The sequence below is a fragment of the Stegostoma tigrinum genome, chromosome 7 (genome assembly GCF_030684315.1).
Source record: "Stegostoma tigrinum isolate sSteTig4 chromosome 7, sSteTig4.hap1, whole genome shotgun sequence".
Taxonomy (NCBI): domain Eukaryota; kingdom Metazoa; phylum Chordata; class Chondrichthyes; order Orectolobiformes; family Stegostomatidae; genus Stegostoma; species Stegostoma tigrinum.
In genome coordinates this window covers 23,771,152-23,784,695 of record NC_081360.1, presented here as the reverse complement: position 1 = coordinate 23,784,695, position 13,544 = coordinate 23,771,152, and the positions used below count along the sequence as shown (strand labels likewise).

General features: G+C 42.7%; 1 protein-coding gene across 10 annotated transcripts in view; it reads left to right on the top strand.

Annotated features, from left to right (window-relative positions):
- nme9 (NME/NM23 family member 9) overlaps positions 1-13,544 on the top strand; it is a 65,175-nt gene that overhangs the window by 40,443 nt on the left and 11,188 nt on the right. For 6 of the 10 annotated variants that reach the window (XM_048535355.2, XM_048535350.2, XM_048535353.2 and 3 more), the window contains 6 exons: positions 827-934; positions 2,411-2,562; positions 3,324-3,468; positions 5,401-5,639; positions 8,126-8,182; positions 12,720-12,779. In XM_048535355.2, the coding sequence (XP_048391312.1) occupies positions 827-934; positions 2,411-2,562; positions 3,324-3,468; positions 5,401-5,639; positions 8,126-8,182; positions 12,720-12,779 (761 nt within the window). Of the gene's footprint in view, positions 1-826; positions 935-2,410; positions 2,563-3,323; positions 3,469-5,400; positions 5,640-8,125; positions 8,183-11,327; positions 11,718-12,719; positions 12,780-13,544 lie in introns of all 10 variants that reach the window. The other 4 variants (XR_007248007.2, XR_007248006.2, XR_007248008.2 and 1 more) reach the window with 3 other exon arrangements.

The following is a 13,544-nucleotide window of genomic DNA, read 5'->3' as shown; positions in this document are numbered from 1 at the left end:
GCATCTGCCTCCAGGCTACCTCTAATCATATCAACAAACAAACCAGTGATTCCTGTGTTTACCCAGGCGAAATATACAATCCTGGATTAATTCAGGAAGATTATCTTCTTTAATGTTTGATGTCGACACTGTTTTGTTGGAAGAATTACATGGGGTTCCCCATAATTGCAGGACAGAATATCAATATGCTTTGTCATGCCTGGATCTTCCCCTAGTGCCATATGTCATCCCAGCCTGTGCTTCTTCTGTGAAATTCTGTACTTCCAGAGATGTTTTAGCAGAATTTAAAGCAATTGAGAGAGGGCTTGAGAGAATTTGAGGAATTCTGAAAGGCTACAAACATTTATGACACAAGATAGTCCAGCCAGAGCCTCTCCTGTTGGCTTGATGACTTCCTACGGTGAAGCAGTTCTTTCTTAGTTTCCACTGAAATGAGAGGAGCGAAAGTCAGAGCAACTTTGGACCTTATAAAGTTGAGTGAGGATAGATGTTATTGAAATTCCAATCTCAGGTGCTAACAGCCCAAACCAGCCCTGGGAATGACTCTGTCCCGAGGATTTGAGGCTGAGATGGGTGCTAACTTATCTCCACAGAACCCACATCCAGTCCTTTCAGCACTGAAAGCATTTTCTTTTGACTGGAGGGCATGTGTTTCCTCAAAGGATGTGCAAATTTTACACAGACGAATGATGAGTGGTCTTCCATTTTGTTCAAATTTCATTTGTCTCTCAATTATTTATGCTTTTAAGAAGCCAATTGATTTGTTTTTGCTTTTGCTCCATAATCTTGAGATCTGGCACTGTGGTAAATCTGTATTTTGTTGTAGTGGACCTGTGTTAGCCTTGGCTCTTGCTTCCATGGACGCAGTTGAACGCTGGCAGAATCTGCTCGGACCAAAGGATGTGAATCGGGCAAAGGAGGAAGATCCTGAGAGGTTTGTCCCTTAAGTTAACCTTAATCTTAGAAAGTTTGATGCTTTCTTCACAATATTCTACAATGCTAAGTGATAAGTGCGTGTGATTCAGAAGGAGTCAAGTTTTAATTTATCACCAGCACTGAGTCACGTTAGCCCAGTCAATGCAATGCTTACAAAGATTCTTAAATTGGCTGCTGTGTTGTTTACCCTGGGGATGGAAAGGAAAGAAATTTGCTGCATTTTATGGTTCAAATGAATGACCCATGACCCTAGTTCACAAGTGCACATGCAGGGATGCTGGATGAGGACTACCTCAGCTGTTCCTCGGCCTGGGCAGAAATGGTCAAGCAGCCTGCAGGCCAGTTCAAGGAGGAAAAACCAACAGCATCAATAAAGTAATCAGTGCAGTGGGAAAAGTAGTAAGGGAGGGACCATGTGCAGGAGTAGAACATGAAATATTTTATGTATCCTACAAAAAGGTAGTTACAGTGTTACATTTAAAGCAGTCAGTCTCAGCTCACACTTAACAAGAGGACCACGTGGCAAGGTGAACAGAGTCTGTCTCTGCTCACAGAACTGCACCCCAGCATGAGTTAATTGATTCTTTAACTGGAACATTGCTGGCAATGCCAACGTTTGTTGCCTTGAACTTGCTAGGCCATTTCAGAAGGCAGTTAGGAACCAACCATATTCCACGCCTGTGCATTGTCTAGCGATGAAGTTACTGGGAGCAATGTCAATGATGGCGTCTCTGGTTTTGCAGCAATGCTCTGATGTAAGTGGCATGGTACTGCTAGTTTTGAAGGTTCGAAGTCTTTGCAAAAAGTCAGGAATCTGCCAGTTCTGAGGCTTTTGATCCTGGCTGTGCAGCTCCACCTACTCTACAGACACCAGTAATAGTGGTCATTGTGCCTATTAATTTGTTGTTATCTGCTTTATGGATCAAGTTCTACTGTGTACGTGTACTATGTTGAAGCTAGGAATTGTGCATAGGACAGTATAGATGAAATTTCATGCTGCATCGGATTGTTATATCAGACCAGAAATCCTTAAGGTGGCTTTGTCAAAGAATATTAATTTCTGTAAATAGGAAAGTAGGGACACAGGCTATTCAGCCCCTTGGGAATGTTCTGCATTCAATTAAATGATGGCTGATTAGTGGCTTAACTCCATATAACTGTCTTTTGGCCCATGTCTTTTGCTTACCAAAAAATTACTATCCAGATTTAGAATTAACAATAGCATCCGTTGCCATTTTCAGATGAGAGCGCCAAACTTCTATGTCCTTTGTGTGTAGAAGTGCTTCCTAACATCTTTCCTGAACGGTCTGAGCTTAATTCTCTAACTATTTGCAAATCTAATGTGAAGTGTTGTAAATCTTGAATGAGTCTCGCATTGTTCCTGCTGAAAGACTTTTCCAAAACATTCCTGAATGTCCTTGTGAAAATAACTGGCATTGTTCGACTTAATGGACTTGTTTCACTCCTTCTGTAGCCTCAGAGCACAGTTTTCAATAGAAACTGTTCCCATTAACCAGCTGCATGGTAGTGGGACACCCCAGGAAGCAGAAAAGGAGCTGAAGTTCTTCTTCTCAATGGAGCAAACACTGGCGGCTATCAAACCTGATACTCTGGAGGAGCATCGAGGTAAACTGGGGTACAATGATGTTGTAATCCTTTAACAGACCCAATGGCTGCAGATCTCTGGGCTCAGAGAACATTAAAGATGAAATTAAAGAGCAGGGAGTTGCATTTATACAGCTCATTGGATGCAATAGATATTCTGAAGTATTTTGGACAGCGGAACTTTGAGTATGAAACGAAAGTCACTGGAGAATGATAAGCAATGCTGGTTTTTGAAGAGGGCTTTGAGGTGACCGGTGAAATGAAGCAAGTTGAAGAGATGTGGGGAGACTGTTCCATTCAATAGGGGCTGGTGTAGCTGAAGGCTATGCCATCATTAGTAGACATATCGAAAGATACATAGAGGAGCAGAGGGTGTGCTCTAGCACAAGAACCTGGTGGAGATTACAATGCTGGGTTGGGAAATATTGATGAAGTGAATTGAAAACAAGGGTGAAGGTTTTTAGGTTTAGCATTTTGACTCAATGTGATTTCTCTTGGTTTTAACACAATTACCCAGAAACAGATGAGATACACTATTCACCTTTTACATTTAATAAATTGCGGTCAATGAAAGTTCAAAAAATCACGTGCAGAGTAATATCTATTGTAAGCGGACAAGAAATAGTATTCAAGTTTCCTCATCTTTGATATCCTGGTTTCATGTCACATGCAAACACTTACTGCATCATTTCTCTTCCTCTCACACTTCAATTCGTGAAAGCTTTTAGATTAACATAGAATTTACTTTAACTGAACTGCTAAATATTTTGCATTTTTGGCAGATGAGATTATACAGAAGATTAAACAAGCAGGCTTCATTATATCACATATGGATGAGAAAACTCTGAGCAGGGAAATGGCAGAAGAGTTCTATAAGGAACACAAGGGCAAACCATTCTTTGAACAACTGGTTGACTATATGTCTGAGTAAGTGCCAATGTTTTGTTAACCTCAGTACCTCTATACACAGAGTTCAAATTATGAATGTTTTGATGGCCTAAGTAAAGAGAACTTGCTTCCAATGGCAGATAAGATCAGTAACCAGGGGACACAAATTAAAGAAAAATAGCAAAAAACAAACAATTGGGGAGATAAAAATTTTGTTAATCAAGTGAGTTGTTTTGATGCAAAGGGTGTAGGAAGCAGTTGCGAGGGTAACTTTGAAAAGGGAATTGAATGAAGACTTAAAAAAGAAAAGAAAAATGCAAGGTGACAGGGCCCTGATTTAAGACGAGATGAATTAGAAAACTCTTTCACCAAGCTGACAGAGGCATGATGGTTCAAATGGTCTCTTATACTACATGGTTCAATGACTCTATCCTCATCAGACATTACCACAGGCAAACAAACTGTTTGTTGCAGCTATATGTTACAAAGACTCCAAAGACCAATCCAGGAATAGAAGCCCACGGGCACATTGCAATTATAGAATTTTACGCTGGACTGAGAAAATCATCGAAGCATTTGGTTCCATCCTAGCAGTCAACATGTAAGTCATCCAAAGAAAACTCATATGGAGCCAAGCTCTACAAAATAAAACAGCAGATATCTACAGTGAGAAGGATGAGAAAAATGAAACTACAATTTGATTCAACATTATTTTCTGCTCGTTTCTGTTGATTTTCTTTCTGACCAAATAAACAATGTTCTCTGACACGAAAAGATTGTATAAATAGCAGTTGGGCTGGAGACCGTTTAGACCCTGCGGCTGAGCTGGTTGAGAACATGTAAAAGCTATTGCAAATTTTTTTTTTAAAACTCAAAGGTTGATAAACATTCAAAGTGATCTGCCAAAGAGAATGTCAGGAGAGCCAAGTGTAATATTGGATTTTCAAAAGGATATTGGTTACTGGTGCTGGAGGGTGAGCCTGATTTTGGCTTACGACTCCCTCTTTTCCCTGAATTGTTCATACGTTCCTAAGTAACCTTGTTAAAACATGGCGATTGTGATATGGGCGATGCAGGCATTGTAGCATTCACTGAGCGTATTAAGAACTCACTGCCCCGGAGAGTGAAATGCTTGACTGGTGTTGCATAAGGGTCTGAAAGAGTTACTGCTGAGGAGTGCCTTAGGCATCACCTACTGTGAGGATGTCATAAGGGGCTGGTTGGCAAACAGTTTCCAAACCTGAAGGAGCGAGACCTACCAACTAGGTCTTCCTCACAGTCTAGCATATCATCATATTATGTTACGTTGATATAGAGTCACAGAGTCATACCTTTATCACTCTATGACAAATGTCACATGTGCATAGTTGTTATCATGCAATAAACTCAATCTTCTTTAAGAAAAGAGCTTCTTCTCATTAGTGGTTTTCTTCTCTTACACTGGACCAAGTGGGCCCTATAGATCCCACAGGAAAGTGAATGCTGGCAGCAGATCTATCTGATAGCCCATACAACATGGTAAGCAGCGACATCACCTCCCAACCACTGGTACTTAGTGTGGCACATCGCCATAAAAGGAAGCAATGTGGGTCTCCATCTGACATCCAGTGGGCAAGATTTTCATTGCCCAGATTAAACTGTACCCTGGTGCTCTTGTTGCCGGAGAGATAGGCCTCCAACTGGCATTGGACACCTTGATGTCCATATGCAAATACCATTTTCACAGGACTGCAACCGCCTTAGGCTTTTACCAATTTATCAGGCAGTGGATTTCTGCACATAATAAGTGTGGGTTTTCCACCCACCATTCTTGGATGTTCAGGAGTCTGCAATGAGAAACAACCACTGTGTACAAATATTCAGGATCACTTTCTGCTTAGGTTTATACCTGCTTTATACCAAGTGCCTTTCTGATAGAAAGATGATCAATGCTACTTGACACTCATTCCTACCATTCTCCATTGGGTTCAGAGGTCCATTATTGATGATGATTTTGAGTAAGGAAAATGCAGTGGAAGAATGGAGAAATTTAATGGGCCCCACAGATCCTGAGGAAGCCAAACGAACTGCACCAGACTCTCTACGAGCCAAGTTTGCAAAGAATATCCTGCAGAATGCCTTGCATGGCAGCTCTGATCGGCTCCAAGCTATGGAAAAGATCCAGTTTGTGTTTGGGGACATCAACATTGGAGCAGATGGGGTTGTCCAAGGTAGGAATTAATGTGGGAAGGAATTGAGCTGTGGATCAGTGCCCTGGGGATCTGATTGGTACTGTACACTGGGTTCATGAAGTTTCAAAGCATTTGTGTAAAACAAGTGCAAATTTAAGCAATCGTAGCATGAGGAGTAACAGCATAAGTAGAGCATTCAATCATTTCAGACTGCTTCATATTAAGTAAAGCCATAATTGACCTAATTATGGCTTTAACTCATTTTTCCTTTCAGATCAACTCCCACTCCCAGGCCAACCCCTACCCATAGCTCTTGAAGCTTCATAGCTCTTGATTCTCCACTGTTCTTTGTATAAGAGAATTCCAAAAACTAATGACTGTCTGATGGAGGAAATCGCTGTTCATCTCCATCTTAAAGAGAGGACCCCTTATTACTAAACTGTGTCCCCTGGTTCTAAGATAATAAAATGTGAGGCTGGATGAACACAGCAGGCCAAGCAGCATCTCAGGAGCACAAAAGCTGACGTTTCGGGCCTAGACCCTTCATGAAGGATCTAGGCCCGAAACGTCAGCTTTTGTGCTCCTGAGATGCTGCTTGGCCTGCTGTGTTCATCCAGCCTCACATTTTATTATCTTGGATTCTCCAGCATCTGCAGTTCCCATTATCTCCCCTGGTTCTAGATTGCCCCGAAAGAGGAAGACCATTGTCTAAGCATCTGAATGATCAGGGTCCCTCAGAGTCTTGTGTTTCTGTAGCTCCCCTCTCATACATTTAGTCTCCAATCAAAATAGGCCTAACCTGCGCAACCTTTCCTCAAAAAATTATGCTTTCTTCCCAGGAATCAGCCCTTGAGCTTTCTCTGAACTAGTTCTAATGCAAGTATCTCTCTTTTTAAGAAGAAAATTGGCCACCTGATAAGTGATCTAGTTCTTACTTCTAGCCTCTGACCTTTCCATTTATCAGAAGTGTTACTTGGATTGAAACTATGATCATTAACCCTCTGAATTCTCAGCAAATGAAGTACTCTGTGCACTTCTCCCTCGAAACTGATCAAGACAAGGAAAACAAAATAGATTTCTCTCTGCAGAGATTAATGTTTGGGAAAAAAACAACTTTTGGCCAATAAGTCTTGGTTCTTGAAGGCAAAAAGGATAAGGTTGAGTGGGTCAGATGGCCATCATCACTGACATTCTGTCATGCATAGGCAGATGTCGCCAAACATAGGTAGTTATCTCTGGGATCTTGGTAAACGCAATTTGGTCAGAACACAGAGTGTCATGAAGTCGATCACTGAGAAGGGCAAGAGGGCAATCAGATTTCACATTAGTTTTGCAACAAAGATGCTTCAGAAACACAAGACACAAGCTTAGCAAGCCTCCCCCAACTGAAAATTCCAATAATAATCTCCAAACCGGCAAAACACATTTCAAACAGAACAGCAATAAAGCTTGGCCAATACAAGGAAGGAGCCAGTTGTTTTCCCAAAAATGAGTAAAAGCAATGAAGATCAGTTTCCCTGGAATCATGTGGTTTCCAAGAAATAGCTTGTTTAAAAAATGATTGGCCTTCAAAATAAAACAATCCAGGTATCTCCACAATCCTTCAAACTCACATCCAAAGCAATTATTAATTGTCAAGATATTTTGACACCGCATACTTACATGATTTATTCCTATGGTTTTCAGAGATTAGTAAAAAGGCCAAGGTGTGGTCATCTGGCAGATTATATTCCTGGAATATTTTTTAACTTTGATGTTTTCCTGACTTTGCCCATCAACTTAATCTCTCAAGAAAAATAAATGGCCTTCATAAAGAGCCAAGAATTCAAGTTCCTGTTATTGGACACTTCCAGATTTTGTAGTAATTTATTTCTGATTATGTCATCCTTAAACATACCTCTATGGAAAAATTCAGAGGGGAGCTGTTAAGATTATTTGCCTTTGCTGAGATGCGTGCGTCAGCTACAGATTACTTGGAAAAAAAAATCAATTTGTAACACAATGAATCTTTTGTGTGGATCTTGCACTCATCAAGATGACTGTTGTCAGTGTGTTTGAGAACCTGTGTTGGTATCAAGCATACTTAAAAGGTCGAATGATGGTTAGATATAGGGCCAAACTGCCCCTCATGCCTCAACAAGCTCCAAATTCCAACCTTGGCACCATCCCACAAACGAGGCACCAATCCATCTCACTGTACAAGTTTTTCATTGGTTTGTTGCAAAACAGTTAAAATTCATTTTCAGTTTTGGCACATTGAAGCCAGTTCTGTGTTCTGAACCTATCCCCACCAGGAATTGATTGCTGTAATCGTGATATACACAGAACGTTTACCATTTTGATTCAAATATGGGGCTAGGTTTTTAATGATAAGAAGATGCAAAAAGCCATGTTTTAGCGGTCTTTAACTGCAAGCCAGAGAACTAGAATGGAACAAGGGGGTAGATTGCTTCCTTTTTGTGCTGTGACAATTCTATGATTCTAAGGTCTTATTGTTGCTGCCATTTCTCTGAATGTACCTGTAGGTATTGAACCAGATTTGGAGAAGGTGATATGTCCAGAATCCAGGGAAGAGTCGGAAGGTATGTCTGATATTGATAAAATAGCTAAAATGATTAAATAATTTAGATAGGAGGCGTAGTTGATGGGATAATGTTTCTGCACTGAACCATAGGCCAAGACTAATTCATTTTAAAGTGAGCAATAAATAAATAATAACCTTAATGTAAAACATACTAATAACCATTGAGAACGTTTGTTGCGACAGTCAGAAAAGAACAGGTTAGGGTATCAATGTGGACTTCACCAGCTTCAAAATCTCCCCTTCCCCCACCGCATCCCAAAACCAGCCCAGTTCGTTCCCTCCCCCCACTGCACCACACAACCAGCCCAGCTCTTCCCCTCCACCCACTGCATCCCAAAACCAGCCCAGCCTGTCTCTGCCTCCCTAACCTGTTCTTCCTCTCACCCATCCCTTCCTCCCACCCCAAGCCGCACCTCCATCTCATACCTACTGACCTCATCCCACCTCCTTGACCTGTCCGCCTTCCCTGGACTGACCTATCCCCTCCCTACCTCCCCACCTATACTCTCCTCTCCACCTATCTTCTTTTCTCTCCATCTTCGGTCCGCCTCCCCCCTCTCCCTATTTATTCCAGAACCCTCACCCCATCCCCCTCTCTGATGAAGGGTCTAGGCCCGAAACGTCAGCTTTTGTGCTCCTGAGATGCTGCTGGGCCTGCTGTGTTCATCCAGCCTCACATTTTATTATCTTGGATTCTCCAGCATCTGCAGTTCCCATTATCACTAGCAAGTAATCCAAACTGTACAAACTAACTAAGGTAGACAGATCATAGCAAGTTATCAAGGTGATGGTGTCAAAACGGGACAGTGAGGCAGATCCTACAGAACAGTGATGGTAGGATCACATGCAGTGCGACATGCCCAAGATCATGGTTGAAGCTATCTTCATGGCTATGGACAAAAACAAAGTTGCTGGAAAAGCTGAGCAGGTCTGGCAGCATCTGTGAAGGAGAAAAGAGAGTTAATGCTTCGGGTCCGGTGACCCTTCCTCAGAACCGGACCCAAAACGGTAACTCTCTTTTCTCCTTCACAGATGCTCCTGACCTGCTGAGCTTCTCCAGCAGCTTTGTTTTTTCTTGATTTACAGCATCTGCAGTTCTTTTGGTTTTCATGGCTATGGAACTTGGCTATCAGTTTCTGTATGGTGATCCTGCATTGTTATGTATCTCGAAGACTGCCTGGGAGGACCCTTACTGAAAGATCTGAGGCGGAATATCCTTGACTGCTGAAATGTTCCCCGACTAGGAGGGAACATTCCTGCTTGGGGATTGCTGTGCGGTGTCCATTCATCCGTTGTCTTAGCATCTGCATGGTCTTGCCAATATACCATACCTCAGGGCATCCTTGCCTGCAGCGTATAAGGTAGACAACATTGGCTGAGCCACATGCGTTTCTGTCGTGTACGTGGTGGGTGGTGTTCCCACATATGACGGTGGTGTCTATGCCAATGATCTGGCATATCTTGCAGAGGTTGCCGTGGCAGGATTGTGTGGTGTTGTGGTTGATGTTCTCCTGAAGGTTGGGTAGTTTGCTGCAAATGATGGTCTGTTTAAGATTTGGTGATTGTTTGAAGGTGAGAAATGGAGGCGAGATGTTTGTCATCCTCGATGTCATGTTGAAGGCAGTGAAGAACATGGTGTAGTTTCTCCGCTCTGGGGATGTACTTGACGATGATGGGCACTCTGTCGGCCATATCCTGTGTCTATCTTCTGAGGACGTCATCGCGGTTTTTCGCTGTGGCGTGTCGGAACATACGGTCGATGAGTTGAGCATGGTATCCTGTTCTTACCAGGGTGTTTTTCACCATCTTCAGATGTCTGTCGTGCTCCCTCTCGTCTGAGCAGACCCTGTGTATGCGCAGGGCTTGTCCATAGCTAACATTGCCAGGCTACCTGCTTCGCTCTGCTGTGGGTAAAATAATGGCCAAGGTGCATAGTGACTGAGGCCCTTAAGTGGCCTCTCGATGCCTCCAGCGCTTCCGTTGAAATTTCATATGGACCAGGGCTAGGTAAGGTGCAACAAGCAGTCCACCTGCTGGATTATACAATAAACACCAGCAACCACTACCACCTTAAAACCTGCTGGTAGGAGTTTGGGGTGGGGGGGGAGTAATGCTAATGGTAACGCTACTGGCCCCAGTAACACTAATGATGTGTTCTCATGTGGCACAGTATGTCAGGCTCTGTGTGTTGGCTGCAGGAGTCAGCACCTTAAAGTGCCAGAGTCAATTCTCTAGCAGTGCGCCCACCTTAGGACTAAAGTACACCGCGTGCACCTGACCCTCTCTAACACGCACACGCGCACACACGCACGCACACACGCAAACCCACAGAGACAAAAACAGACAAGCACCCTTTCCTCACACCATCTCTCCCTTCTCTCTCCCACCTCCCCAACATCCACCATCTTCTTTTCCTCAGGAACTACCCCTCCATACACACAGCCCCCATCCCCCTACCCCATCCAAATATTTGAGTTTTGTTGTAAGTGGAGACTGGATGACAGCATCAGACCACGTTTTTGCATATTTTGCCGCCTCCACTCTGACTATCACATTGGCACTGTATGCCAGCCACATCATCATTCTACTTGAAATGAGAGAATATGGGAACTGCAGATGCTGGAGAATCCGAAATAACAAAGCGTGGAGCTGGATGAACACAGCAGGCCAAGCAGCATCTCAGGAGCACAAAAGCTGACATTTCGGGCTTAGACCCTTCATCAGCTTTTGTGCTCCTATAATGCTGCTTGGCCTGCTGTGTTCATCCAGCTCTGCACTTTGTTATCTAGCATTCTACTTGAATCTGTGGTTTCCCTTGGGCCTTGAAGAATATTTTGACAAAGCATCATGTTCAGAATGTTACCATTTTAAATTAGACAAATTGTTTCAAGTTAAATGAACTGCATCATAAAGGCAATAATTTTGATTCAACTTATACCAAAAAGTCTCTGTTCTCTTAATGCTTTTGCTTAATGTAATTATAATGTGTTGTTTTGTTATGCATATTTTATGCAGAAGCTGTGTGCCATGAGATGTCTACATTACTTAATTACCCATGTAACAGTCACATTTTTGAGAACATTGCTTCAGGCATAAAGCTAAGAGTCCACTTTTAGACAACTGATTTTTTTTATTTTCTGAAGCCTTTTATGCATTTGCTTGATATGGACCCAGGCAGAAACCTGAACATGAATTGACGATCAAGATGAGTAGCGTGATTGGCCAGATTTCCCTGGCCTGTTGCTATGACATGAATGACCTCAACCTGGCCAACTCCAATCTGCTACTACTGGACCAATTGCACTGTTTTGTTCCAAGCTGTATTGCGACCGGATGAGATTGCCAGATTGACTACCTGTTATGCATTCTCAGATAGCACTGCGATTTTGTCTGCGATGACGATGTTAGCGAAAGCTCCATTCAAATAACTCCTGAGGGACAAACAAATCAACAGCAGTGATTTCTTGAACAGGATCTTCTAGTCCCCACCTTTCCTCCAGTGGATATGTGAAGGAGTTTCGGTGGGAGGCAAGGTGTGTGGAAGGGAGGGGAGGGGAGGAGAGAAAGGACAGCTGGTGGGCTGTGATCCCTGAAGAACTATAGTTGTCTCATACATTTAATGTTTACCCAGATAAATGGTAAATGTAATATTACATTATTGTAATCAACGTGCGTTATGCTTGTAACAGGAGTGGGCTACTTCTCTTTTAAATGTAGTGAAGTGTTCAGTGACTGAGCTCAATGTGACAAATGAGCCAGCAATGGAATTGCATCTTGTAGAGCTACTCTGTGCAACCAAATCACTCGAACGTAGACAGGAGCCTGGACCTTTACTCCCCAAGACATATGCATTCTCCTCAGTGGGACAAAGTGTCTCAAATGGCATGGTCTTTGTTCTGCATGAGGTGAATGTGTACTGGAACCAGTCACCATTCAGAGAGAGTCACCAGGCTGCCAACTACCGAGGTAGGCTTATCTCAGTTCATTAGGCCTTCCTCCAACCAGAGTTAAGAATCATTTAGCTCTCTAGCGCTTCCATTTCTGCATCATTTATTCTGCCACCTATACTCCATGTCCATACATGGCAATACAATCCATTTGATGGCCCATTTATGCCTCCTGTTAACAAAAAAGGTCATAACTCACACATTGAGGCATAAGGCTCTTACTCCAGTGAAAATGTGGTCTGTTTGAAAATAGCATTGCATTCAAATGACCTGGCAGATTTCTGGTTTCTCCTAAGTGTAAATTAAGCCCTACCACCTAAACAGCTTAAATGAGATCTGTTGGAAATTCAGGGTAGGATTTCTAGACCCATGTTCCCAACACAATTTTGAATAGATCATGGCTGTTCATGACTCTGCAGAAATCAAGATCAGTGAGCCTGCAGCCCAGCCCCCCACCGTAGCTCCTGGATTGAGCCCCAGAAAAATTTTGATTTCAGAGGATGTTCACCAGACTGCCTTGTGATGAATTTATGAGTTGGTGTGAATGATTATAATATTTTTCCTTCCTGCCTTCTATTTGCTTCGAAGGTGCAAAGCTGGAGACTGACGAAGTGGAGAGAAGAGATGAGGCTACAGTAGATAATGAGAGTAGGTGTGCTATTTTTTTCATAATGTTCAAGAAAACGCAGACCTACAGTTTAATTGAATCCCCTTAATCTTGAAACAAGCTTGTACCTTTGGTGGTAAGTTCAGTGGGTATCAATATTGTAAGTACATCCAATTCATGCTTCTGTGAAATACTGGCATGGTGCAGCTTCTGGAGGCTGAGAAAAATACAAAACCACGACTGCCTGTGTTTATATTGCATCTTGCACACAGTAAACATCCCAAGATGTTTCACGCATTGTCAAAAATAAAACTTGACGCCACGCCACACACTGTGAGGTGATATTAACTGCAAAACGTAGGTTTTCATTCGTACCTTAAAGGAACAAAGTAGGGCGGAATGAGAGCTCAGATATTTCTAGAATTTTGGGGCTGGAGGAGATGACAGAAATAGGAAAGGACAGGGCCATGGAGCAATTTGCATAAGGGGATGAAAAATTTAATATCAATTTGTGACTTAACTGGCATCATTTTATGTCAGTAGGCACAGTGGTGAGAGCTAAGCAGGACTTGATGTGAGTTGGAATAGGAGGCAGCAGAGATTTGAATGAAGAGATAACAACGTGTGGAGTTGGATGAACACAGCAGGCTCAAGCAGCATCTTCGAGCAGGAAAGCTATGTTTCGGGCCTAGACCCTTCATCAGAAATGGGGGAGGGGAAGAGGGTTCTGAAATAAATAGGGGGAGAGGGGGAGGCAAATCGAAGATGGATTTTTTCCCCTCCCCCATTTTTGATGAAGGGTTTAG